At 42.2% G+C, this 17,486-nt stretch overlaps 1 protein-coding gene across 1 annotated transcript; it reads left to right on the forward strand.

The window, feature by feature from the left end:
• Window positions 1-14,419: 14,419 nt before the first annotated feature.
• On the forward strand, window positions 14,420-15,625 carry LOC126511777 (heat shock transcription factor, Y-linked-like). Its single transcript, XM_050159162.1, is given in 1 exon segment — window positions 14,420-15,625. A coding segment is annotated over 1 exon segment (1,206 nt).
• The last annotated feature ends 1,861 nt before the right edge of the window (window positions 15,626-17,486 follow it).

Consider the following 17,486-nt stretch of genomic DNA (forward strand, 5'->3'; position numbering starts at 1 on the left):
CAAGTCAGGTCTATTCCGTTTTATGTCAAGTCCATCCAACACAGAAGATTAGGCAATGCAATCCACCACATTAACAGGTCACAGAAGGTAAAGTTTATAAGCACATTGTTGACACAAGAAAGGCATACTATAGATTCCAGCATCCACTCAAACTTTCAGTGTGTCAGAAATAACGAAATATCATCTCTAAGATACAGAGCACTGTAACATTATGAAAAAAATTCCAAATTCTACCAGGGAACTCCTACAGCTGATAAACACCTTCAGCAAAGTGACTGGATACAAGATTAACTCAGAAAATCAGTAACCCTCCTATAACAAACAACAAACAAGCAGAGAAAGAAATCAGGGAAACAACACCCTTCACAATAGCCACGGATAATATAAAATACCCCACGGTAACTCTAAACAGGCAAGTGAAAGACCTGTGTAATAAAAACTTCAAGTCTTTGAAGAAGAAAATTAAAGAAGATAGAAAGGTAGAAATATCTTCCATGCTCATGGTTGAGTAGGATTAACTTAGTAAAAATGACCATTTTACCAAAAGCAATCTACAGATTCAAAGAAATCCTCATCAAAATTCCAGCACAGTTCTTTACAGACCTTGAAAGAATAATACTCAACTTCATATGGATAACCAAGAGCAGCAACAAAAACCAGAATAGCTAACACAATCGTATACAATAAAAGATCTTGTGGAGACATCAACATTCCTGATTTTAAATTATGCTACAGAGCTGTAGCAATAAAAACTGCATGGCACTGGCATAAAAACAGACATGTTGATCCATGGAGGTGGAACCATAGTGCAATGAAAACTCCATAGAGTCTTCGAGAGTGACCCAGCAAAGACGCCTAGGAATGGAAGACATGGAGCCTGAACCGATCATCTTACATAACCAGGAAAGGCCTCAAGTGGAGGGATTGGGACACCCACCCAATGACAAAACCTTCAACCTCCAGTTTGTGCAGCCTGCAGACTGTTCTAGGACCAGAGCCTGGCAGGATCCCCATCAAGGAGACCAGAGTGACTTCATCCATCAATTTACAGGAATGGATGCAGAGTCCCACATCCAAACATTAAGCTGAGCTTGGGGAGTCCTGAGGAGGAGAGGGAGGAAGGATTGGAGGACCAGAAGTGTCCTGGACACTAAGAAAACATGGACACAGACTCAATTGATCAGGATTCATGGGGCGCTCATAGAGATCAGGGAGCCTGTAGGGGTCTGACCCTGTCCCCTGCATATAGGCTATGGCTGAGTAGCTTGGGATTCTTGTGAGATACCTAACAGTGGGAGCAAGAGGTGGTCTCTGATCCCTCTGCTTACTTATGGGACCATTTTCCTCTTTCTGGGTAGTGTTGTCCCGTCTTGATGGGATGGTATGTGCCTGGTCATGTTGTAGCATATTATGCTGGGTTAAATCGATGTCCCCACGAGGCCTACTCTTTTGTGAAGGGAGACGGAGTGGGCTTGGATCTGGGGGAAAGGGAAGATGGGATGGGGAGAGAGACTGGGGAAGCAAGAGAGAGGGAAAACTGTGGTTGGGATTGGGATGTAATGTATGAAAGAATAATAATAAAAATAAATAAACGAACAAAAAACAATGTTCCACCTACAAGATTAATAAAGAATTAAGGAAAGGCAAAGATTCAGGCTCTTACGTTACATAGTTCTGTAAGTGTATGTTTTTTTTTTTTTAAATAATAGCCACAAAGTGGAAACAATTAAATGCTAATGGTATGCCTATACCATGGAATACTTTTCAGCAATGGAAAATTACTACCATGTTACTACCATTAGTGTTGTAGCAACTTGGATAGGTGTCAAGGACATAATGCTGGGGAAAAAAAAGGCAAGCTCAGGAGACTGGGTGTTACAGTGGTCTAATCACATTTCATTGGTGGAATTACAGAAGTATGGACATGATTGGCTGTTTGCAGGCATTGAGAGGGCATCAAGGGTAGGAGGACATAGGAGGAGCCATGAAGGGCAATTGAAATGTCCTTGTGGAAATGTGCCCTGTGTCTTGACTATGTGAATGCCACCCTTCTGGATCCGAAACTGTTCTGCAGGCTTACAGTATAATACTTACAGTTTGTTAGCAGCTGGGGACACCTGGATAAAGGCTACAAGGAATCTTTGAGCATAATTTCATGAGGCTATGCAAACCTACTATTATCTCAAAGACGTTGAATTGAAAATACAAAATATAATAAATGTTATGAAAAAGTGGACATTCTTGTGCATACTTTTCTTTTTAATAACAGATTGGCTTAAAGATTTAGAGGAAAATATGACAGTAGCTAGCAATTTAAAAACTGACTGTGTTCTCATTAGCAGCTCTGCTTTTAGGGCTTTCTTTTTAATTCCTTCATCAAATGCTCATTTTACCCTCTGTCTCACAGAAACTTCTCTTTGCAACAAACAGACAGAGACCATCACAGAAAACCACAACTGATCAAAACACAACCCAGTCCAAGATGTGGTGTAGGAGGTCCTTCTGTCTGTGTGTTGCTTTTATTAGTTAATGAATAAAGAACCGGCTTGGCCTATAGCATGGGAGGAGGAAGGTGGAGTCAGAGAGATGCCAAAAAGCTGCCGCCAGAGTCAGACATGCTGAAACTTTGCCGGTAAGCCAGTGCCATGTGGTGATACACAGATTAATGGAGATGGGTTAAATTAAAATGTAAGAGCTAGCCGGTAAGAAGTTATAGCAAATAGGCCAAGGAGTGTTTTTGAATAATATAGTTTCTGTGTGTTTATTTTGGGTCTAAGTTAGCTGGGCAGCCGGGAACCAAACAAGTGGCCTCCTCCAACAAAACTGATATATCTACAACATATTTCTTGTTCCTAAGGCTTGGGGATCACTGTGGAAGAGAGGGTGAGAGAGAGTCGAAAGCAGGTGGTTTACTGCGAGGCTGTGTCTCCTAGAAAGGCCAGAGAATAGACACCCATGGTATCTCACCAACACAACTGACTGAATGTGACCTAAAACAGGGAAACATCCACAGACATGCCGACGTGGACGGGCACAAGCTCATGACTTCTTCACCCTACACGAAGAACTACAGGCAATTAAGAAACGCTGGCAGGGGTAGAAATAGGTTCCCTCAGGGAAGAGCTCACCCATCAGGTATCCAATACCAACCGGTCAGTCCTGAAAACATACGTATGAGTCTTTCTACAGGCCAAGAAGATGGCGCATATGTATTTGTACACACATACACACACACACACAACGACAACAACAGGGAAAGAAAAAGAGGACAAGATGGAGGTAAGTGAGAGAGCCTGGAGGGAGGAAAGGGAAGGAGGAAGACGGTGTTGTTATGTCATAATCTCCAAAGAAAAGAAAAGATGGGGAAAATGCTCATTTAGCATTTGATGTATACACTCAATGGTATTCTGAATTACAGACAGGTAACTGTGTCCATCAGTAGGTGTAGGATTTCTCACCAATTAACGGGCATGAACATTTTGCAGTCAATACAGAGGATACAGTAAGCAGAAGTGACCGATTATCTGACGAGAACAGCCAGTTCAGAGAAGCCCTTCGCATTTGTGTTTCGTAAACCATCTATGCCGTACAAGAACAGGAGAAAGTAACGAACCCACAGAGACCAAGTTGCAGCTGGTTCTCCATCACCCCCACCCAGGGCCACTCCCTACCTGAGATAGTTCCATGTTATTCACCTTGTTTTTATTAGATGCCCCCGTTGCCGTTATAATGAAATAGGATCGTAAGACAGCGGCTCACACTGTTAGCACAGGGTCTTACAGAGAGATACTTTTCCCATTAGTATATCACTGGGTTGTCCAGCAGCCTTTGGAGGTAGATACGCAGGTGTGTAAAACAAGACAATAGGGTTTCCCAAAGATCGACTCCCTTTCCCCGACCCTCCAATGGCGAGGGACAGAATCTAGAACTCCGTGCTTCTCCTAGGCTGGCTCCATGGGTAAGATGTCTGTGGTTTTCTCTTGCACACCCGCACTCTGCTTTCTCTAGTGAGAATTACTCCTTTTCTTTCCTCCCTGCTGACTTGTAAGCTGTCAGTCAAGTCCACGTCCTTTCTAGAGCTTTTGGGATAGGAATAACTCTGTCTACACCAGCAGGTCCCTTGGGGATGCTAGCTACCGTTTCACTCAATTCCAACACAGACGGCTTGCCCTGCATCAGAGGACATGCTACCTGCTACCCACGTTTCTTCAGGGAGAGCCTTGCTTATGCCCCAGGAAACCAACCCTAGGTGATGTCAGAGACTGGACCCACAGTTTCTTTTGTTTTCTCCCCAGTGAGGTGGGATGTCGGCCCTGGTTTGAAAGGAGTCTACCCAGTGGTTTCGTGTGGAGCTTAACGTCATCTCCAAGTTACAAATGAAGGATGAGACATGAATGCAGTTAAGAGCAGAATCACAGAAGGACCAAATTCAGAAGGATGGAAAAGAAATCCCTTTATCCTTAAATGGGGAGCTATAGGCTCCCTGCCCACTTGGAGTGAAATCCCACTAGATAACTAGTAGCAAGTTACACACGCTCATTACGAAGATACATTCACTGAAGAGTAAAGACCTTTTTCAAAAACCGTTTCTATTGCCACTCTTACAGACACTGAATGTCCTGCGATTTTATTAAAGGAGAATATAACAGAGTTTCTTTTTTCTTTTCCTCCTCCTCTTCTTCTTTTCAAGACAGCATTTCTCTGTGTAACTTTGGAGCCTGAAATTCACCCCACAGCCCAAGCTGGCCTCGAACTCAAAAAGATCCACCTGCTTCTGCCTCCTGCGTGCTGGGATTAAAAGCAAGTGCCGCCACCACCTGGCCTATGACAGCTTTTTATCCCTGCTACTCAGGGCATCATTAGTTCTAGGGCAGCCTGCGTTATATAAAGAGACTGCTTCACAAGAGAGAGGAGGGGAGGAGAGGGAGAGAGAGAGAGAGAGAGGGAGAGAGAGAGAGAGAGGGAGAGAGGGAGAGGAGAGGGAGGGAGATGCGAGAGAGAGGGAGGGAGAAGAGAGGAAGAGAGAGGGGGCAGGATTTAGACTTTTGTTGATATCTTGTTTGACCTGGAAACTATAAAACTTAAACTCTTTCTTGCCAGTTTGACCTCTCATTAAGATTTTGGGCTCCTATCTGCTCTTTGTTATGTTAACCACGGGGTCGATGTTTCTATGCTGTTAAAGGATTGGGACCAAGAATGTGAAAGCTGACCAACAGCCATCGTCCTGTTTACGATCTTCCACCACAAACTGTCTGTCTGCCGTCTCTTATTAATCATGCTTTGAAGAACAGAAGCATTTCACTACAGCTTTTGTGCACGGGAGGGCTTCCCTTAGTTTAACCTTCCAGGAAGACACTGCCGCAATCCTCTCTCCCGCTGACGCTGACGGGGAGGGGGGGGCATTCTGCTGCTGTTTACTCCATCACTCAAGTCAGTGGGTGGCATTCCACCTTCCTGGGGGTTGAGGGGTTCAGGGCTGGGGGAGAGGTCCTCCAAGGAGGCCAGAGCTACCTCTGAGATGAGATTCCAAAATCACATGAAAGGGTTCCCGTCCTAGCAACTCTCAAAAAATACATAGAAACACATCTGTCCCTTATTTTTTCAGCTTGCTTTATGGTGAGTCACTAAAGTTCTTAAAACCATACAATTACACACGCTAACAGCAGGGGAAAGGGAGAGATGATAAACCTGGCAGGGGTAACTTAGCCAAACCATGCTTATCCGCGGTTTATATCAATGAGGGAGACTCAAGACTTCGTTTAAGATATGTGTGCATACGTATATGCACACATACATACACAAAGCCCTTAGACAAGAATGCTATAAAACTATGCACACACACACACACACACACACACACACACACCACACCACACCACACAACCTACTGTCTCTAGTATGTTCAAAGGTGAGTGTAAATGTATTGAAGAAATGTAGAGTGGATATAGACAGAATAACAGGTTGAATGTACTCTTATGCCCTAGGTTATCATACACCCATTATTTGATAAGAAACATTTCCTTCTGTGAGAATTAAAGTGGGAAGAAATTTAACAGTTCAAGAACCAAGGAATCCTGATAGCATCTAAGAGCACTGATTTAATAAAGGAAATGAACAGGACAACTCACGACACACACATGATCTCTCGTGACATTGTTTCATTTGCTAACCTCTCACTATATAGTATGTAAATTTCATATATACAAGTATATGCACATTACACACACTTACACATTACACACTTACACTTATGCACACTTACAAACACCCACACACTCACACTTACACATGTACACACCTACAGTACTCATAGACACACTTACATACACTCACACACAGTTACACACTCACTCACACACACATTCACACTTACACACTTATACACACAGTTACATACACACACTTACGCACACGTGTCGTTTGTTCTGAAGGCAAGCTTTGATGAAATATGTACATACTAAAGCATGATGGCAGATTTTCTACACGCCATGAAGGCATAGAAATAAATAACTACATATGTTTCTTTTCTATGGATAACTTTCCACAATAAAAGCAAATTCCATATGAATGTTCTTCAATGCCCATGATCCCTTTGTTAAGTAAATTGGTGTTGCCAGGAGAAGATGTAACTCACTATCATTAAAAGTCTTATCTTTTTGAAACATCTTAAGTGCCATATTTTATAGGTCTCTGAAGTGTTTAAAGACCATCCGTCCATCTAAACTATATTTCTGTATGACCTTGAAAAATACCTAACTAACTGCTAACCTTTATTTCCTAATTATCTTAAATATATTACATTGTTAAATGAGCTTCATAGGTACAATACCTTAAACAAAAATAGACATACATAATATAGTATAACAAAAAAATAATCAAATTTGTGCCAATATACAAAAACTATATCAATGTAAAATATTTAAGACTTGTAGTTCCCTTTTAGTTTGGAAGTAGATTCAATAATCTACCGTTTTTATCCTATCATTTCTATATCCTCCCTTTTTCTTTTCAGAATGATATCCCTGAATCTAATTTCCATTGCTTAATTTCCTCCCTGGCCATGACCAATAACAATTTGTAACCAACCCCCCTAAATAATGACAAACATCCATAACCCTGAAATAACAATAAACCAGCTACCCCATCTCTTGGGAATGTGGGTGCCATGTTCTCTAGACTACTTCTTGTTGTCTGAGGGATATGGCACCTTTAGGGGACCCTGAGAAAATTGGGATCACGGTAAAGACCTGGGAGAACTAGCTGTATCATTGGTTGTCTATTCTCTGTGTGATGGGGAAGTGCAAGGCTTATCTGAAGACCTGACAAAAGTAGTCTGTGAGGCTGGACACCTCAGCTAGCTACCTTGAGATTTTTTGGACTGTATAAGGAAACTGTAATAGAAACACCCATACCATATTAAAGAATGGCATGTAATAGTAAGTCATGAGGACTCTGTACTCGACAAGATTTATCCTGTCTCATCCAATCTCAGAGCTGTTTCCATGTTGAGAGAGATCAGCAAATACGTCAATTGTATGTAGTCTCTATGTTTTTAATGTCTGCGGCCAAGATCCTCAGGAGGTCTCCCTCAATCAAATCTGATTGTGTGTTAATTTTGAAGAGAACTATAAACTCTTTACTTCCTGTGGAAATAAAGGCATAATCTCTCCCCCAACACGTTTTCAGACTTTCATTTAGAAGTTAAGACATTCTTAAAATATATAGGTTGGTTTCATTGAGCAATTGCCATAACCCAGCAGCTCTCCGCAGTCATTGCACACTCATTAGCATTTAAAAACTCAAAGTCAACAAAGCACCACGTAGGATCCAGAAACCCTACGTATTTCCCATCCTTGCGCGGCTTTTTATATTACTTCACTCTCTCTTTAAAGACTTTATTATTTTTAAACTAGTTTTTTTTTTTTCCTATTACTGTTCATCCCTATTTTCTTTCTTCGGCATCTAAGCGCATTTTTAAACATACTGTACCTTTTAGTATCCTGGATACTGGATCTAGCTTTACTAAGTGACTGCAGCATTCTCTGACCGAGTGAAACGCATCTAAAACTGCTATGTTAGCCATCACGCGGCTCGGCTTAGCACCTGGCGCTGGTGCATGGCACCGGCAGGTAGCCCCAAGCAGCAGGCAGTGGCCAGGAGCCGGTTCTCCATGCTGCCAAGCACCGGTTCACCTGAGAGACTGCAGAAATAGAAACCCACATCCGACTCCTAGTCCAGAACTCTCTTAGCTTTCTCAGGCCCTATGTCTGAATACTCGAGCCTGCCTCCACCTTGAATGTCATATGTAGTGAGTCTTTTTCTGTCCCGCAGTCAGCTCCCAAATAATGACATGAAGGCTTCTTGTTAATTAAAAAATCTTGGCCTATAGCTGAGGCCTGTTCCTAACCAGCTCTTATAACTTAAATTAACCCATTTATATTAACCTCTGTTCTATCACACAAGGGGTATCACACATCTTGCGCCTTCTGTTTCCTCTCCATATCTCATGACTTCTGCATGCCTAGAATCCTCCTCCTCTCACTTTCCCTTCCCAGAAATTCTGCCTATACCTCCTGCCTCCTTATTGGCCATTCAGCTTTTTATACATCGATCACAGCAAATACATTTTCACACAGTGTACAAATATTCCACAACAGACATGTCACTCAGAACCCCCACTCAGTCTCGTGATACAACAGAGTCTTGGATGGCTCTTTGTCACGTTGTGTAAGACCCGAAGTTAAACGGTAAGTCCCACCTGCCCAAAGACCAGGTAACTTCCTAAAATTCTGAAAATTGTAGTTCTTGAAAGATAACACCTGCTCAAGGACCAGGAAACTTCCTGGGATTCTGGGAGTTGTAGTTCTTGACAGATAACACCAAAGTTTCATGGGGGAGGATGGTGGCTCATTGGTTTCGCCCATTTAAGTCCCGTCAATATGTCTTAGAGCCACTTACTTGGAAAATTTCCAGGTGATGGTCCTGACCAAATTCTATGTTGGTCAGTATTTAATATTTTAATAGAAGTTTGCTTAAATTTGGCCAAATTAGTGGAACTAGTTTTTTTGACTAATTTCAGGATTAACACATTCTCACATAGTCTAAGGGAGCGACAATCCCCACCTTTGCAGAACAGGAGGGTAGAAGCAATGACAAGGTCATGGAAGATCATCTTCCATTCTGGCCAATAAAACAGCAGAATTTCCCAATCAAAAGCCAAAAGGCCAGTTCTTTAGCCCTTAAAGGGATCTCATCTACCTTTAGAAATTCTGATATCTCTTTAAGCAGCCCTCACTCAAGACGTTGAAAGAGCAGGCTATGGATCAGCTAGTGATGGCCAATCTAAACCTTCTGACTACTGATTCCAGCCCTCAGAGACGCTGGGAGACTCTTAATCAGAACTCTTTAAATGCCATCAGTGGTAGCGTGGGCGTCGAAGTGGGTAGCTTCTTTAAAAAAGAAAGGAAAAGAAAAGAGAAAACCCAACAGTAACACCTAGGTTTAAATTCATGCCCAGCTCGTATTTGACAATCCTTCTGATAGCCCAAATACTATAAATTTAGTTGATGATAGCAGAACAGATGGGAAAACCATATGGCTTGTAGGTAGCGTGTCATGCTTGGTATTTGCGATACATTAGGGGAATTTATTTTATTTTGTCTCCTTCCTTGTGGAACTCTGTGATATTTTATCAAGAGGATTTTATATGCCTTTTGACTTATTTCTACAGTAGCATTAAACTCTCGGTGACTCAAACATGCCATTTTAAGTAGTTGGTTTTATAACCACTTCAGAGCACACACGTCTATGTACCTGAGCAAGACCTTCCTTCAGGAGAGAAGCCCTTAGTTCCTGGCAGTCTGTGGACAGAGATTACCCGTGTAGGAATGGAGACAAGCCGTCGTGGAGACTGACTCAAGCAAAGCTTATTAAAGATGGTTCGTTCAAATGAGATTTAGGTTAGAACGTGGGCCTTAAGGTCTAGATTTAATATTAATATTTGACTTCACACTTTAGAAAGAAAACATGGCTTCTTTTCTCTTTCTTTCTTTCTTTCTTTCTTTCTTTCTTTCTTTCTTTCTTTCTTTCTTTCTTTCTTTCTTTTCTTTTAACAGATATGTTTAAAATACTATGTTTCATCCTGTTAGGTGAAAAAGAGAAACTTGATGTGTAGGGAAAAAAAAGACATAAACACATTTGTTTATATATATGACCTTCAGCTAGATTTGTTTGGGGCTAGACAGCGGCCCTCAGAACCCTGGATCACTTTGAAGTTTATCTGAGTTGAAATGAAACTTCCTGATGCTTGCCTGTTAGCAATTTTGTAGTTTTTTTTCAAAGCTAAGTATTTACTTTAAAAAAAATTTAACAAAGGACACGATGAAAAAAGATATTTCTCCTTAGAGGGAATAGAGAGTAAAGGTAGACTTGGCAATGGAACATACTTTAAATAAGGATAGTAAAAATCCCTATAGTTACTGGCTGCTTAACAGTATGCCTGTACTGAAGTCACTTCATCTTGAATTCTTGGTAAATTTTCTTCTATCAGACCCTTTCAGTTTCTCTATATGACATTTCCCCCTTTGTTTTGCCTCTGACATCATTGTATGGAGCTCCTATTTCTGGTTACCTTTGGAAATGAATGGCTTTTTTTTTTCTTTTTGGCATTTTACATACGCTCCTTCTCCCTCGATAAATTTTTATTAGTTCTCCTTGTTACCCATGGTTTGAGCTTGCTTTCACACATACAAACTCCACGAAACTGGGAGAGAAGAAGAGAGGTCATATTGAACTGATTCTCCTATACACATCCGTATAACATGCATTTCTCTGGCTTCCTCTTAATAATGGACAAAGAGTAGAACATTACATCTAGGCAAATTTTATACTTCCTGTTAAGATACATTCAAGTTTAACTAATTGCTAGTGTTTGTTTTGAATTATTAAGGCCAATCATACATGCTTTATGCTTTGTAAAAAAAAAAGATTTCTAAAGCAATTTCACACTCTTAATTCAATGCATGGGAAGGTGCGGATGTCTCTCTTCTACTTCTGTCTCGGAGCACATAACCTTCCCTTCGTTATCCTTTACTGGAGATCTGCATTTCTAATAGCTGATAAAAAAAAATGTGGCTAACCGGGTGGTGGTGGCGCAGGCCTTTAATCCCAGCACTCGGGAAGCAGACACAGGTGGATCTCTGCGAGTTCGAGGCCAGCCTGGTCTACGAGAGCTAGCTAGTTCCAGGACAGGCTCCAAAGCTGCAGAGAAACCCTGTCTAGAAAAACCAAAACCAAACAAACAATATGGCTAATGATTACCACCAAGGATGGTCTCCTTAGGTACGCTTTGGGTTTGTACATCTAATTGCTTTAGAGAGATATACAATGTTGCCCATCCACTACGGTGGTACCACCCAGGATGTTTTCACTGTGTGTCCCCTACTTCCCAGCCCTAAAACCACCCATCTTTACACACCATTTCCACATTCTGACATTTCAAAAACGCTCAGAATGCCAAACCCACTAACTCATGTAGAGATATCTTGGTTTCTGTCAAATTTCGGCAGTTTTGAGGAAAGCCTACCCAAAACATCCTTGAGCAAGCTTTTGTGTGGATATCAGTTTTCAACTCCTGGGGATTTGCAACTCTGTTCAATAAGAGTACCATCTAGCTCCGGTATAAGAAACTGCCGAACTCTCCCGTGAACTGGCTACAATGTTTTGAATTCTCACCAGCAGTGGGTGAGAGTCCCGGTTGTTTCAAGACTTGCCATCATAGTTCCTGGGAAGATGCAGAGGTCACCCTGGCATCCAGTCATCCCGTTAGCCTCCGTCCTCACTGACCTCTAAGAAAGTCACATGATGCACCATGAGCGGCATCCTTTGGCTGTTGCCAATTGATGTAGACTGGGGCCACGGCACTCAGCCTGTGGCAGTACCTCGTTGCTGTTTTAATGTCTATTTCTCCGATGAAATATGATGTAATCTTTTTATATTCCCCTTTGTTGTCTTTGTTCACGCTAAAGTGTCTACGTTCGTTTGCAAATTATTTTTAAATTGGACTTTTTTTTTCTTATTATTGAATCTTAGGAGTTTTTAATGCATCTTTTATCATGCACGTCTTTTACAAATTCTTCCCTCTGGTCTGTGGCTTGTCTTGACCTTCTCTTGGCTATGACTTTTGCATAGATGAAGTCCAATTTATCAACTTTTTCTTTCACGGCCCGTAGCTTTGGCGTTAGATGTGAAAGAGAACCGTCACTAAAATGAAGGTCATTTGGATATTTCCAGTGCTTAGAACCTTCTCGTCTTACATTTCACACTGGGGGTTAGTGATGCGGCTTCCTTGAGGTTGTGTGAAGCAAGCAAACCTGTGTCTATGTTTTCTCTCCTCTCCTTCCCCCCTCAATGTTCAATCCTTTTGGACATCAAACTGTTTCAACATCACTCGTTGTGAAGATTCAGATGGCTTAGATCTTGCAGTTGTACCCTAGCTTATTCAATTCAATTTACAGGCAAGGGCTGTCACTTCTCAGTGACGTCATGTGGTTTCTAACAAAATAACGCCGTCACAAAAGAGCAAAGTCAGCTGACAACCTCTGATCCCTTGTCCACGTAGTGACGGCTCACCTCTCTTCCCATTTCTCTGTGGTACAGCAAGCCAAGCATCACCGACTTCTCCCGAGCTTCCAACCCAGGAAAAAGGCCAGTCTGCTTCATTAAGTTGTCCCGGAATTTTCCCATTCTTCTGTTTACTCTTTGTTTTTTCAGAGATGTCCATTGCTCCTATCTAATTATCGTCCCTCCCTCTGTAATCCATTCTTCCTGCTCAGTAAAGATGGGTGGGTTAGCTAATATCTACCGGATGGGGTCAGGTCTCCCTTGAGGGTGATAAAAATTGTGGCAAGCCTACTGTCTATAACCCTCTTAATTTATTTGTAATAAAATAAAGTCTCATTACAAGTTGCCTTCTAAGTGGACCCAGTAAGCGAGGACTAGTTACTGCTGAGTGGATGCTTAGTGGTCCTCACGTAGCTTATTTTTTGGGCAGAAATGACTGATTTGGTCCACTTGTGAAACTGTCTTCCTTTCAGGTTGTCCTTAAGGCAATCATGGATCGGGTGAACAGCTACTGTCTTCACCCGCCGTGGCCGGCAGCACCAGGCTGTTTGTCAGATGATTTAGGCATCTGTCACTCTGTGGACTACGTGCTGTGTTTGCTCTTAGTAGAAGCTAATGAGCCGGAGCCTAGAGCCCTGTGTTTTGTGATCAGCCCACTCCAAACACCTCTTTCCCCTTTTGTGATGACGTCATGAGTTTGGCATGCAGGCGGGTTTGCCTGTTTCAGAGTTTTGTTTTTAGGGCTTGCCTTTGTCATTTGCTTGCCTTAAACATATTTTTGTGATTTCAAGGGCATAGCTCTATAAAATAGATGGTCGGGAGAAAGTATGTATTTTCAAAGATGTACACTAATCAGAATCTCAATTCCACCCCATCAGCCATACTCTAAACCATTTTCATTCATTTTGGCTCATAATGCTAGCGTTTTTTCTTATTTTTGCAAATACAATTAAACCTATGTATATGTACAGCCATTTATCACTATATATATGATATATCACTACATAAATGTATCTACATATATAAAATATTATATCTAAGAATGAAGTGTATCAGGGCTGGAAAAATATTCTATATGAAAATGTAAGTCTGCCGGGGCTGGAGAGATGACGCAGAGCTTCAGAGTTCTGGTTGGACTAGGAAGAGGTGGCTAACAATGAAATGTCCTTTGTACCCGACGGAGAGGAAAAAAAATCTGGCTTTCCCCGATGGAGTGCCAGTGGGCCTATCAACCACTCCAGGCAGGCCTCATGTTCAGGAGTAGTTGACCAACACGGTTATAGTTTGGTGGTTTGTTTCTATTTTTATTTTTATTTTTTGGGGGATAGTTTTGTTTCCTTGGCTTTGGGGATTTTTGTTGTTGTACTGGGTTTTTTTAGAAAGAACTTAAAGTTGGCTGGGTAGGGAGGAAGGGGATCTGGACAGACACGCAGGGGAAGGATATGACCAAAATATATTTAAATTTCAAATTGTTTCAAATAATAAAACGTGTAATTAAAAAAGAAGGAAAAAAGGAAGCGTCTTTAGGAATGAGATTTTGAAATCTCCAGTTGGTAACCTTTCGCTTCACGGGGAACATTTCTGCGTAGGACAGAACAGCTTCGGGCATAATGCTGTTCCGGGAACCCTAGGAGCCCAAAGCCCTTCTGTGACGTCACAGCCCTCAGACTGACCTTTGTGATGTCATCGCCTACTCCTGTTTGCAGGACTCCCGAAGCTCCGCTGGAAGCTGCAGAGCACAAAGCCGGTTCAGACGTGGGGTATGTGCAGGTAGTGTGAAGTGTCCACTTTACAGGAAATGGCAGAGGCACCTTCGGAAATCCCGGAAGCTTCTTCAGAAATCCCGGACGCTTCTTCCCCTCATGACGTGTCAGCTGATCCAGAGACCCCTTCCAGCCGCCCTCTGTGTGAGGACACAGGTCAGGGGGACTCAGACTTGTGGGCTATCATCGAGGAGAGTGCGTTTCAGGTCCTGGCTCAGCGGTTCTTGATAAAGAGGCCGCCCCATACCCTCTGTGCCTCCGAGCCGGATGAAGACAGTAATTTATTCTCGATGACCTTTCCCAGAAAGCTTTGGAAAATAGTGGGAAGTGATAAATTTAAATCTATTTGGTGGGACGAGGCCGGGACTTACATAGTCATCAATGAAGAACTCTTCAAAAGGGAGGTGTTGGAGAGAAAGGCCCCCTTCCGAATATTTGAAACGGATAGTATGAAGAGTTTGGTCCGGCAGCTGAATCTGTACGGATTCAGGAAGTTGAGGCAGAATTTCCAGAGATCTGCATCGCTCCCTGTCTTCCTGGCTGAAGAAAAAGGAGTCTCTCCCTCATGTAAGTTACAGTTCTATCAGAATCCAAACTTCTTGCGCGACTGTCCCCATCTTATAGAGAGAATGAAAAGGAGAATTGGGATAAAGACTGCTTCCCGGGGGGAGGCCCCATCACTTCCAGGTTTTAAGAACAAACATTTCAGTCCAGACTTGGACAACATGGACGACCACAGTTTCGGTGTAGCTGTTCAAACCAGCGAGAGCAATCTCCTGTCCAGGTCCAGCATTTCAAACGTCTATCTGAGACAGAAGCCTTCTACTGCCCAGGGAGATTCTGATACAATGGACAGAATCAGAAGGGACTTTTCTCTGGCGACATCGAGCTCTTATAGACCCCCTGAAGAAATTCTAAGGCATCGCCCTGCTCCCGTAAATGAGGTGTCCCCTCTCCACATGGACTCGCAGAGAATCTACGCCCCAGCAAACGACAACACGGTGAATTTCATTATAACCTCGATTACTCAGAACCACAGGGATGTGCCTCACATGTGGAAGAGCTGTGTTGAAAAACAGGCAGAGCCTTCTCCTTTTCAACCCGGGTTCCGTCACTTTTCATCCAGCTAGCCTACGTACTCTGACTCAAAACCACGCGGTGAACCCGAGTTACCAACGTTCAAGGAAAGGGTAGCATCCAGTACCTTGGCTTCAACATCAAATCATCACCCATCTTCATGATGCTATTGATTATCTAATTCTCTAATCTACTTGGTTGTTTATGGAGATATTTAGCATGTCAGAGATTAGAATTCTTGTTGACAATCAGGCGTGTACCTGAAACCGTCACAATTGAACAATAAAACTCTATGTGTACCTTAAAGAGTACTGATTGGTCTTCTAGACCTCCTGAGTTTGATTCTCAGGACATATGACAACTAGAAACTCTCTGGAACTCAGTTCCAGGCTGTCTAATACCCTCTTCTGGCCTCCAAGGGCAGTACCGGCATGTGGTGTGCAAACATACATGCAGGCAAAACATATCCACACACACAAAATGAAATACCAGACTTACAAAGAATGTGTATATGCATACAAGTAAATACTGGTAGCTCTATGCAAATATATCTGTGTATTCATATGTAGAGTGTACACATAGGCACGCATGCAATGCACATTAAATGTGATCTATTTAATAAAGCACACATAGACACACAGAAATAAGTTTTTAGATCTTTATTTTTTTCACTTTGCAAAGTGCCAAAACATCACCCATCTTAGCGTATAGTCCTTTTCATTTTTCTTTATAAATGTACTAATGTAGTTCAATTAGCTTTCATAAGTGGGCCTTAAGGCAGCTTTTAAAATATTTTTTTCTGTTGTAGTATAGAGTATACCAGTAAATGTACTTGTAGCCTTGATTTTTTCCCCCTTTTGACTTTTTTGGTTTAAAGTTTTAAATTTTAGGGTTCTATTTCCTAAATAATCTCTCTTTCTCTAGGGAGGAAAAATAATGCCATTCTTTGTATGAAGAGCTTGGGACTTGGATATGTCATCTAGATTTAAATCTGCATCTCAATTTTAGGTGGCCTCCATTTGTAATCCTTCCTACATATCAAAATTATATAGGATGGGATCATGCATAGTATGTGACTTTTCTATAGTCCACCAATTAAGAATGTTATATAGGGTTACTTGTGGTCCATTCTGATCAGGCTTGCCTGTAATAGTCTCCAAACCGTCTGTCTTTAGGAGCCAAAGTGAGGGTTGCCAAACATTCTCTTGAATATTAATTGAGAAAATATGTATGGAACTTCTCTGTGTATGGCGCTGTGCTGGATATGAAGCAGCCCGTGAGCAATGTCTCCCATGATGCTCTGCTCTATCTCGGCGTCATCACGTGCTCTCGGCTAAGGTGATTTGCCTTTTTGGAAGTCGGGGTTTTTAATCTGAAAAAGAATGGGAGCCGTCGCTCCTGCTTTGCTTGTTTCATTGGGCTCCCGGAAGAAGCAGCTGCAGAGATGAGCGTGCAGTAGGTCGCTAAAATATAAAGAGCCGTAAAATCCATAGGATAGTTATCGTTACGATCACAGTCTATGCTCTTAAGTGCTTCGCTATTATCTTCCCAGCAGACTCAGCTGTCTGCAAAGCTCGAGTGGAGTCATTGTTCCTGTGATAGTCCCTCAAAGCAGCTGCTACAGAGGCTCAGGCATGGAAGGTACGAAACACTTCGTTTTACGTGCCAAGGGTGTCCAACCCAAATTTCTAGAGAGGCTGCGCAGAGACGATCAGGAAGGTCGTGACTGGAGATGAATTCCAAGCCCAAAGGTGCTCCAATTGAAGTTCGCAGATATCACGGGGACGCGAACAAACGGGGGTAGGGTGGGGGAAAGGGTTTGCGTTCAGCAGTCTGTGTACTCAGCATTGAGATGGGCGTCAGACCGATGTTCTGTTTGGGAAAGGAAACTCCTCCTTCCTCATCTACTGAAAAACCTTACCGATGAGGGGTTTGGCAACCACAGTCAAATCATCATTGTAAAAACCGCTAAATGTGAAAGCAATAGCAAAATGATTTTGTAGTTACAGGTTTTACTAGTGAAAT

The sequence above is a fragment of the Alexandromys fortis genome, unplaced genomic scaffold, assembly GCF_014885135.2.
Source record: "Alexandromys fortis isolate MF-2015 unplaced genomic scaffold, M_Fortis_MF-2015_v1.1 scaffold_65, whole genome shotgun sequence".
Classification (NCBI taxonomy): Eukaryota; Metazoa; Chordata; class Mammalia; order Rodentia; family Cricetidae; genus Alexandromys; species Alexandromys fortis.